The sequence below is a fragment of the Octopus sinensis genome, linkage group LG11 (genome assembly GCF_006345805.1).
Source record: "Octopus sinensis linkage group LG11, ASM634580v1, whole genome shotgun sequence".
NCBI classification, from domain to species: domain Eukaryota; kingdom Metazoa; phylum Mollusca; class Cephalopoda; order Octopoda; family Octopodidae; genus Octopus; species Octopus sinensis.
The window spans coordinates 43,595,247-43,607,746 of record NC_043007.1 but is presented as its reverse complement, the minus strand read 5'-3'; the positions used below and the strand labels follow the sequence as shown (position 1 = coordinate 43,607,746).

The 12,500-nt window shown below is 34.0% G+C and overlaps 1 protein-coding gene across 3 annotated transcripts in view; it reads left to right on the top strand.

Moving 5' to 3' along the window:
• The window catches only part of LOC115217531 (non-symbiotic hemoglobin), a 271,016-nt gene that overhangs the window by 258,013 nt on the left and 503 nt on the right, over positions 1-12,500 (top strand). For all 3 annotated transcript variants that reach the window (XM_029787255.2, XM_036507443.1, XM_036507442.1), the window contains one exon: positions 12,309-12,500. This exon is cut by the window's right edge. In XM_029787255.2, the coding sequence (XP_029643115.1) occupies positions 12,309-12,440 (132 nt within the window). In that variant the 3' untranslated portion in view covers positions 12,441-12,500. The remainder of the gene's footprint in view (positions 1-12,308) is intronic.

Genomic DNA, 12,500 nt, shown 5'->3' with positions numbered 1-12,500 from the left:
TTAACTTAATAAATATAGTGCCATAATATACCAGTTTAGGCATTAAAGAATAGAAGGGGAAGTATAATGTAAACGCTTATGAGAACATCACAGAAATTTTAAATAAATTTTATATTATAAAGACTTAGATGAAAAGAGATAAAATAAATAAGAAGGAATAAATACGAAGGAAATAATACGGTTATACACATAATTATAAGTAAAACCAGTATATATGTATTCATATATTATTAAAATTAAATAAAAATAAATGATAGATATGTATGTATAAAACTACCCAGTATAAGTAAATAAGTAAAAAATAAATAGGTAGCAAATAGATGACTTGATATGTATGTAAACATCTACACTTAAATAGGCAAATAAATAAATAAATAGAAGACTAGATGCAAAAATTGATAATATTACAATAAAATGGAAAATAAATAAAAAATAATAAATAGAGTGAATATATACGTTATATTGTGAAAGTATAATATATATATATATATATATATATATATATTTATACAGAGAGAGAGGGGGAGAAGAGAGAGGGAGAGAGAGAGAGAGAACAAAGTTTACTACGCCGCTATATAATATATATATATATATATATATATATATATATAAAATACAAAATGGGACAAGAACGCAAAACATTGTATATATATAATATATATATATATATATATATGTATTATGTATGTATGTATGTATGTAGTATATATGTATACACGCATTTATATATTCATATATATATATATATATATACATGCATACATAAATACATAGCGTATATAGTCATGCATAAAAATCTCTGCATACATATATATATATTATATATATATATATATATACACATGCACATATATATACTTATATACCTACACGCACATATATACAACACTCATATATAAATGGTCATACATACGGACATATATTCATACGTTTACTCATCAACGCATATATAAACTCCAGGCTGACGTTCTTACATTTCTGCCATTGACTGGTACTTTATCGACCCCATAAGGGCAAGCTGGCCTCAAATACCACGACACATTCTGGCCGATGCTCAAACCACTGCCCATTCGCCGCTTCTAACTGTTGATGATTCCAACCAGAGTTTCGACAACTGAACAGCTATCATTGACCGTATCAAATCACGAATGTTGAATATTAAGTTCTTAAAAACATCAAACCTAAATGAGATATAATCAAGTAGTTTCTGCAATTTATATTTGTGCTCTTCCAGTGAGTGATTTCTTAGTTGAAACAATGTATTTAATCTCCTGTTGAGATAAAAGTGACTGCATTTCCATGACACCATATCTTCTTGAAATATTCTCACTTTATCCTCAAAGCCGCAAATTACCTGAGTAAGAATAGAAACAATCTTATCTCTTCTCTGGAGTTCCAAGGTTATAGCTTATAGATGATTGATTATATCAGTAAAAAATATTAGATCCTGCGTCCATTCATCACTTTCCAGTTAAAGACACGATATTTTCCTTTCTTTTAAGAAAAATAATAGTAAAAGGCTCCAACAGATTCACAATTTTATTCTAGACATTGTTGGTTGACAGTCATTCAACAATGTTGTAGGAAAAAAACGATGATTGAGTTAATCCTGAAACTCTAGGTCTTCAATAAAATTTCTGGTATGTCGTTGGGTGTTCTCATTTAAGCAGTTGGAATTAACAATTTCAAAGACAGATTTCCTAACAACTTCATAATTAAAGTATCCGAGTTGCCAGATTTTCAAGATGAACAATACAAAAAGCAGTAAAAAATACTGAAAGGCTGGGACTACTATTCGTGAATGCAATTAATCTTTCTACGCAGATACACTATCTATTCAACACTATTGCTATTATTCAAACCAACATCAGCAGTTGTTAAGAATCTGTCAAGTTTATTTTCATGTCAGCACTACTAGTGGTTGTTTTTTCTTGTGTTTTATATTACAGTGTTCAACATCCGCTCTTTCACAATTACATCAGAAGTAATTAAAGTAACAAGCAAATGCTCGTAGTTATAGATTGTCTTTATATGTAAAGGTCCGTCAAAAACTAAGCTGGATATCGATGAATTCTTTAAATCGTTTTGCATTTTAACTACAACAACAACGATCTGAGAGATACGTCTCTCTCTCTCTCTCTCTCTCTCTCTCTCTCTCTCTCTCTCTCTCTCTCTCTCTCTCTCCCTCTCTCTCTCTCTCTGTAGTGATGAGTTAAGCTAGCATTTGCGAGAATAATTTTGCGTTGTTGTTCTTTTATCTAACATTACAACCTCGGCTTAATTTTCTTAGCAGATTAGTTATTAGTAAATAAGTACTTGGCATAAGTAATATTCTATGACACAGCAAAACTACCTTGGCACAATACAGTCCTACAAGCTGTTCTGCCAATATCAACACTTAACAATTTATTGTAAACATTATGGCATTTGGTCATAGCTTGGATCTTTCTCTTCTTAAAAAATTTTGCCAAGCACGAATGATTCTAGAATTCTGCAGTCTTTCATATATTCAACATGGCCTATTCATGGTAATAGTCACTTACATAGGCAATGATTTACGCTACTTGCAATATTTCAATGTTGGCCATTTTATTTCGTCATTTCAATGTTTAGAATTTTACCGAGGCACCATAAATGGAAAGAATTAAACTTTTTCGTGAGGCTAAAGTATGCATTCCAAGACTCGGAATGTACTGAGGATGCACAGGCTCTGATCGTCTTTGTGTTCAGCTTTTTGTTCCTTCATGGTCTTTTTGTAAGTTTTACACGCACATATACATACATATATGCGTATAATATATAACCAAGTTCTTTTACAATTCTTCGAAATATAAAACTGAACGACCGCTGCAATAAGTATGTGAATCTGAGAGTGAAATATGCTGAATGAAATCATAATTAACTGATGTTCCTTTATTTTCTTTTACCCAAAGCCAAGAACTTTTTAGCACCCATTTGTGTATATATATATATATATATATATATATATATATATATATATATATATATATATATATATATAATCTGGTGGATTATGTTACCCACAATCTACCCAAATTCATGAAACTCACCTCTAGATAGGAAACGGAATAGAAAAAGGCATTGCAAAATTCAAATTATTGAAAACCATAAGTAAATTAAATAATAATTCAAAAATATACAGAGCCAGAAACCCTCTGTTCAAAACTGTAACGCCAGGTTGAATAATGTTGCGAAAATGATGCAAAACAGGAAAATTATGATATATTTCAATGATATTCTCGTGCAATACTAGCAACGATACTTCAAAAACATGTGATTTCATGCACCCTATCAACTTCAACAGTAGAGCATGTGGAAACTCTTCCCAGACCTTTATTGCCGTTTCAATTCATCAACACATGAATATTACTTGCCTTCACTGTACACAACATTCGTGAGATATCCCCAGGCATTCTCAACAGGATTAAGATCGGGACTTCTTGCTAACCATGGCATGACATCAACCCCAGTTGTATGGAGGAACTCCAAAGTTGCCTTTGCTTTATGAATAAGAGCATTGTCCTGTTGAAATATGAAGTTCTCGCCATGGAGCATTCTTCCGTCTTCGTGAATGTGAGCCCCATCTAATATATTGTGCACCATTGAAACGGCCATCTATGATGACGAGTGGCAGCTTCCCATTGGCAGATATTGCTCCCCACACTATAAGACCTCTTTCGCTTTTCTGTCGCAAAATTTTGTATACATGTATCTGCCTATTAACTCGTATAACCGTCGGGGATAACCAAATTCCACTTTTTCTCATCAGAGAACAGAAGCCTGGTCCATTCACCATCTCACGTTTAATGCTGCCGAACAAACTCCAACCTAACAGTTTTGTAGGAAGGGAACAATAACGGACATCCTAACCGCTTCTTCAGGTGGAAACCATGGTTCAGAACCATTTTTCTTACGGTAGATATCGAGGTTTTTGCTCCTGCTGATGCATTGATTTTGGGAACAGAAGAGCAGCGTGACTTCTTCACAGCTCTGATAATAGCATTTTCATCCTTTTCTGATGTAGCCTTGGGACATCCACCAACACGAAACCTATTAAGCCGTCGGGATCTTTCAGAAAATTGCCCACTTGCGTTCTGTTTGGCCGAATCTTCTCGGCGATCTTCTGGTTAATCATTTCTTCCACTTTCAATGCAAGAATCTTCCCTTTTTCAATTTCGAAAAACTCTGTAACTTTAGGCATACTGGAAATGTAGTCTGGGTCGTACGACTGAGGCGACTATTTTCCGAAACAATCCGGAAAGAAATGAAAATGTATTAGTGGGTTTATAGTTTTGATGTGTTGATATGGTAGGGAAAATTAGAAAATCAAGTGTTGTAATGTGATTCTAAAGGTCCAATGTTTACATTTCAAAATATTCACGAAATACCCATTAACAATATATTGTGTCCTTTAGTCGACTTCAATACAAAGCTAATTTTCTAGATAACAGAGAAACATGTGGTTATATAGTTTTATACATTTTGTACAATTTCTCCATTATATATATATATACCAGAGTAAGCACATGCCATATATATAAATGTGAAACAAGGTGGGGAAAAATAATACTCGAATACCTGAGGTAGAGTAATATGCTTTATTACTAAAGCTACAAAAAGATCACAAGAAATCACAAAGAAACGGCTACTCAGAGTTTAACGTTCCCGTTCGTGTGTATATATAAATATGTATGTATGTATGTATGTATGTATGTATGTATGTATGTATGTATGTATGTACGTACGTACGTACGTACGTACGTATGTATGTATATAATATTTTGCAAGATTCTGAAGTGAAAATCATGTGTTTAAATATATATTTCTTTACTACCCACAAGGGGCTAAACACAGAGGGGACAAACAAGGACAGACAAACGGATTAAGTCGATTATATCGACCCCAGTGCGTAACTGGTACTGAATTTATCGACCCCGAAAGGATGAAAGGGCAAAGTCGAGCTCGGCGGAATTTGAACTCAGAACGTAACGGCACACGAAATACGGCTACGCATTTCGCCCGGCGTGCTAACGTTTCTGCCAGCTCGCCGCTTTTACCTGTGTTTAAATATAGCAGTATTTTGGAACAGACATGTTGACAATTATACATATATTCATACATATGAATGTATATATTATTGGCTATTCTTAATTAAAGATTAATTTAACCAAAATTCTAAAACGTATTTAATACTTGCAGAATGTAATGTATAAATCTTATTCCTTCAAAACACTCCATAGTGTGTTATGGCACGTTTCACTGGTCCAAAACAGTTCATCAAAAATATTTGAGAAAATTTACTAACAAATCATTTAAAAAGCGCAAGATAGGGAAAGGCAAAATATGGAAGACAGAAGGAAGCACAGATCAGAAAGGACAAATTTTGTGGTCGGACATACAGGATGTATTATGCAGTAAGAAGAAGGTCATAGAATCTAGAGAGAAGGCGGAGCGACAATTTGATGGATGTTGTGAATGAGCGAAGGTAAAATATATGAACAGAGTGATGTGTTGAGTGAGAGATGGATTGGATGAGACTAGAATAATTACAGAACAATCGTTATGCTAGAACTAGCTTATACATATATTTAAGTATAATCTATTCGAAATTTAAATAAACAATTCGGTTAATAGCTTGTAGCCAGAACAAGGAAATTTGTTTTCTCTGGTTAAATATGTGAAAAAAGTTAAATATTAATCCAGTAACATAAAAATAGATATTTCCTGAATATTTGTATTGCAAAACATGTAGGATTTACACTAGTTGTAACAAGAAGCTAAAATTTAGCTACACCTAAGGATTTCAGTAGTTAAGAGGACATAAGTCGGATCTATTTAGTTTCAATCACAGATTTTTTTAATTGAATTTTTTTAACTAAACAATTTGAAACTTCTAATACTGGTAGAATTTCTCACGTAGAACACGGTTTACTCTGAACATTTTTGACAAAATTTCGTATTTTAAAAGTTATTTCGTGTTAAAGTTGTCGTATTTGGATACTTTTAACCAATCAAAGACGTGTATTGCTGTTTGCGGAAGAGCAACAACTTCCGGGTCATCTCTACTAAATGCATTTTTCAACCGCGTGTAGTTTATTCGAATGGTTCTTTAGCTTGACTGTTGTGTTTTTGGATATTGTTACTTACTGCCTGTGGTTATTTTCGCCACTCTGTTCTATTTTATTTTTGTTTACTTGCCTGCGTTACTTTCGTGATTTACTTTCACCAACTTTTGTATACTTGCCTGCGTTAAATTATTGAGAATGTATATTTATATTGTAATCTTTTGTGCCCAATATTTTAAGGAACTTGTTAAACTTGTTTATGTCCTTAACATGTTCTTGTTATCAAAAACTGTATATATGTAATGTAGCATTTTGTAACAACCAATAATTAACGCAACCAAACTTTTACATGTTACTTTTGACAACTTTTTCCAAAGAGTGAAACCGGTAGAGTAAATAAACATCTTTTAAAATTGCATTTTCAACCTTCTTTCGTAAATATATATATATATATATATATATATATATATATATATATAGTGTGTGTGTGTGTGTGTTGTGTGTGTGTGTGTGTGTACATATATATGTACAAAATTGTATATATACACATGCATGCATGTGTGTGTGTGTACTAAGGGATAAAATTTGTTGCCAAAAATTTTTTTTTTAATTTTTTTCCTTTAGTGAAGCGAAAGAAATAAAGCATATTATCTTTATGCGATTTTTTCTTCAGTTTTCATACCTTATATTTTTCTCTTAATCATAATTGTGCTTAACATTCGCATATAGCTGCTATTTTGATCTAGTTGGTTCTCGTTAGTATGACATAGTGAAGAATCCAGGATTAATTAGATATACTATTAAATTAAATTAAATTATCTGACTTTACAGAAAGTATATAGAGAAAGTATATAATGAAATCAGTGTCATTAGATTGACCGGAGGATATGATAAAAGACGTCAGGCAGTGGTATCGAACCTAGGGCCTCGTGATGCGATACAAACTTAACTACTCAGCTATGTCTACGTTAATTAAACGTTAACAAACATAACTAAATACCGTAAAGTATTTAGTTCAACGCTCTACCATTTCAACAACAGCAGCCATTGTGACGCAATGGCCCAGTGGTTAGGGTAACGGACTCGCGGTCGTAGGATCGCTGTTTCGATTCCCAGACTGGGCATTGTGAGTGTTTTTTGAGCAAAGCACCTAAGCTCTACGAGGCTCCGGTAGGGGATGGTAGTGAATCCTGATGTACTCTTTCACCACAACTTTCTCTCACTCTTTCTTCCTGCTTCTGCCACAAAGCAGAGGAACCATGAAGTAACCCACTATCGTGTGGTAAACTTTCAGACCTCAGTCTAGATTACGAATCCTCTGTGCCCTAGGCTGGCTTCAGCTCTCCACCCGTTAAAGCTACCGTTTACGGAATGAGGATAACAATGTAGCTGTCGCGCCCGTGCAACCGCCATTTTATTGCGTGTGGTGGGTGGATCTTCAAGTTGCCACATGCTTTCTTAATAGCTTAGAGTTGGAGATTATTCTTTGTGGTTAAAACGTGAGTCCTCATAACAACAATAATAATAATAATAATAATAATAATAATAATAATAATAATAATAATAATAATAATAATAATAATAATAATAATAAGAAGAAGAAGAAGAAGAAGAAGAAGAAGAAGAAGAAGAAGAAGAAGAAGAAGAAGACAACAGCAGCCTAACCTCTCTCATATAACACCGTACCATCTAAAAAAGGGAAGAACACATTGAACATTGTGATTCTGGCTGCAATTTACCAGGGCCACGACGAGATATATGTATTCATGTCTTCGATGATAAGTTAGCTTCATTAGATCTGAGTTCGAGGCTAAACGATATGTGTTAAATCTCTTAATTTAACACATATATTTAAAGAGCGAGAGAGAGAGATTCGACCCAAGTAAGTGACTGATATTATAGTTTATAGTCTTAAGTAATCCCAAAGAGAAGAAAGCCAATGTCGTTTAAGAATTGTACTGAAAATGTTAAGGAAATGAAACTAAATAATTGAACAGTGTTTAGTCTGGTTCCTTATCTTCTCTCCTATTTCATTACTTTTCTGTAATACACAACAACCACAACAACAACAGCAATGTTGACATTTGATACTTCTGCAAGGCGGCGAGCTTGGCAGACTCGTTAGCATGCCGGGCAAAATGCTTTGCGGCATTTCGTCCGTCTCAGCGTTCTGAGTTCAAATTCCATCGAGGTCAACTCTGCCTTTCTTCCTTTTGGGGTCGGTAAAATAAGTACCAGATGAGCAGTGGAGTCGATACAATCGACTTGCACACCCTCAAACACACAAGAGCTGGTTTTGTGCCAATATTTGAAACCATTAGATACTGGTACATAAAAAACGACGAGCTTTTGTTAGAGTGTCAGAAAAAATGCTTTGTAATATCCTTTCCGACTCGTAACGTTCTGTGTTCAACTCTCGCCGGGGTCAGCTTTGCCTTTTATCATTCCGAGGTCGATAAAATGAAGTATCAATCAAGTATTGTGGTCGATGGCATATGGTATAATAATATCGATTGGGTAGGGCGATGGTAGGAATCGATAATATCGATTGGGTAGGACGATAAGATTGTTGGCTTTGTGCTTAAATTAGAAACGATTAAAACACTGCTTCATCATGATTATGACCACCATGATTTCAACAACACCACAACTACTACCACCTCCATTGACATCACGACCATCCCTTTTGTCGTCAACACCATCACCCATACCAACATCGCTATCATCACATTCACTGCGATTACCATCACCATCGCCATCAACATCGCCACCATTATCACTACCATCATCATTATCACTATCATCACCACCACACTACCACCACCAAAGAACAATAAAAACATCGTTACTGAAGAAGGAATGAATATACAAAACAACTAATCTAGAAAACACTGTAGTCAACAGAAAAGTTTTCCGAAAGAATTATCATTTTTTTCTTTTTTTGCTATTTTTAACCACATGTGTGTGTGTGTGTGTGTGTGTGTGTGTGTGTGTGTGTGTGTGTGTGTGTGTGTGTGTGTGTGTGTGTAAATGTCTATTCATGAGAGTACAGCTGTGTTTCTATGCTTATGTGTCTATGTCTGCGTATAGATAGCAAAAAAAGAATCATCACATTTATAGGAGTTTATAGATATTATTGTAATAAGAAAACATAGTAGAAGCAAAATGAAGAAAATACAAGTGGTTGTTGTAAAAGTCGACTGAAAAGCAATTTTTTTTTCTTTTTTGATAGTACTTTAAGTTACAATGGCAATCGATAAGGAAGTCTTGTCTACTGAAAATACATCAGTCTGATTACTTCAAGCACCGTTAGAATTTTCATATGATTTTCTCATTTGATGATATAACATTAGAAATGCTTTGCCCCACAAAAAAATTGCAGGAGTCAGTGAAAGATATTGACTTCAATTTTTAGCACAAGACCAGCAATTTGGGAAAGTGGGTAAGCTAATTACATCGACCCCAGTGCTCAACTTGTACTTATTTTTATCGACCCCGAACGGATGAAAGGCAAAGTCGACCTCGGTGGAATTTGAACTCAGAACGTAATGCCGCTAAGAATTTTGCCGGGCGTGCTAACGATTCTGCAAGCTCGCTGGTTAAAAATATTGTAAACTGATGGTGCCTTTTTGCGTTCCTAGATAGTAAGAACATATCTGGTCAGAGTGGTGCCACTGCCATCTCTTCCGAGCCTACCCTTCAGAATATAGACAGTTAACGCAGTTTTGGTGGAACTGTTATTGAACACATTATAATTATGCTATGAGAATATTGAAACTTCATGAAATAAATTTAAACTTGAAATAAATTTAACAGTTACCACCTACACCACCATCCCTAACATCAGTATTACTATCATTACCATCATCACTATTACCACTACTATCGCCGCCACCACTATGCTACAAAACCTCTGAGGAACATTGTATGTTAAATCTACTCCAGTATATTAAGTCCACTGGGACAAATGTAACGGGAAAAGATCTTTGTCTCTGTGTGGTAAGTAGCTTGCTTCCCAACCACATGGCTCCGGATTCAGTCCCACTGCGTGATATCTTGGGCACGTGTCTTCTACCATAGCCTCGGACCGACTAAATCCTTGTGAGTGGATTTGGTAGACGAAAAGTGAAAGAAGCTCGTCGTATATGCATGTGTGTGTGTGTGTGTGTGACTGTCTTTGTGTATGTGTGTGTCCACCACCACCGCTCGACCACCGGTGTTGGTGCGTTTACGTACTCGTAACTTAGCGTTTCGGCAAAAGTGACCGATAGAATAAGGACCAAGCCTTAAATAAAATGAGTACTGGAGTCGATTCATTCGACTAAAAATTCTTCAAGGCGGTGCTTCAGCATGACCGCAACCTAATGAGTGAAACAAGTAAAAGATAAAAGATGAAAAAATAAAAAAAAAATTATAAAAGAATAGAACAGTTTTCGAATGCGATTATGATGAATTAAGTTACAAGCAAAAACTGTTACCCGTTGATCTGAGTTTAATATGATGTGCTATATTACTGCAGCAGTTTTTTTTTTTTTTTATAAAGTAAGTGAGTACTATTGTTGTACAATATTTACACCAGTTTAGTTTAAATTTTACATAATAATGCATATATAAAAGAGAAACGATCACGGAATCGGTTCCAATATTGTGTTAATTAAAACAGTTTTTATGAAGAAAGTGTTGTCATTGAACCAACTCCTGCATGATAAATTAAGTTTTCCTTTTTTATAAATGCTAGCGGCCCTTTAAACATTTTTTTAAGTCAGCTGATGCAGCCGCATAAAAGCCATTCTTCTTGTCTTGAGACAGCATTCGCCCGGGGTGGGTTGAACTGGTTTTATTCATCCTCAATGCTGCATCTCTCACAAACGCCGACCAGACCTGGCGATTTGAGGCTAACGACCACGTGATCTCCAACCACTCCTTATTCCAGCGGCGAACGCCGTAGATATGGAGGCCTAGGTTGGGTTCCAGATCAGCCTTGACTGTCATCAGCCAGGTTTTTCGTTGTCCACCACATTGCTTTCGCCAATCCTGAAACATAAAAACAATGTAATATCTGCAGTAAATACGAACTTACAAGTCACATTTCGCTATTTCCACCTCGTTAACTATCATCTACGTCAGAATGTTATTGGTTTTAAATTAACCGACACTCAGAGATATATGTCAGGTTTGAACAGAGAGCATAGATCTGGTGGTTTCAAGAGGTATCAGGGAAATAACATGTCTCATATAAGTAGAAGTAGTCTCGATAAGGCCCATACTTACTACTTTGGAGAGTGCAGCTACTGTTTGCGTATCTCTGTGATAAAATGCACATATTGCAACAGCCCACTATATATCTTAATAAGAAAACTGACACAAACAGACCATTCTGTTAATTTTCAGTTATTTCTCGTTAATAAACGTTGCCTGAATTTTAACCGAAATTTAATTCCATCTAAATTTCTCCTTACTGAGAAATGCATGACATAAAAGTTTTCCTTGCAGTGAAAATTAACCTTATATAGAAACCATAAATGCTTTATCAACTAGTATTTAAGTGTCCTAGCAATCGGCTGATTTTTTTTTTCTTTGTAGGGTGGATCTGTGAAACTTTTAATAATACAAATTTGAGGAAAACACTCACACACACACACACACACCACACACACACACACATGTGATCATTATAGAGTCCTTATATAATTTTTAATTTTAATTTTTTTATATTATTAAATTAATCTATAAAACTATTTTCAATTTTCATCGAAATTCAGATTTTGTTTGAAAAATCGAATATGCGTGATATTTCACGGTTACTGTTAATTTTTTTATAATCATATACATATGTAAATATATTTCGATATGTGTATATGTGTATACATATCTATACTCATATGTATAGATAGATATATACACATATAAATGCATATACATATTTCTAATATATATATATATATATATATATATATATATAATATATATATATATATATATATATATTTATTTATTTATATATATACATACATATGTATATATATATGTGTGTGTGTGTGTGTGTGTATATATATATATGTATGTATGTATATACGCATATTTATACATCATATAAATATATATATATATATGTGTGTGTGTGTGTGTGTGGTGTGTGTGTATGTATATATATATGTATGTATATACGCATATTTATACATCATATAAATATTTTTTTCTTCCTTTTTCTTTTTTTTGCAGTTAATTGGACCGCAGTTTATTCTTGCAGTCAAGCCAACCATGAAAGATAAATGGACAATAGAAACTGAAGAAGCCTGGTCGGACTTTTTCAAGTATATAACATCTATAATGAAAGAGGCAATGATATTTTGAAAATTAACGAAGCGGATCTTTATGAATATTTTTTCATTCTTTTTTAATTATTGTATCATA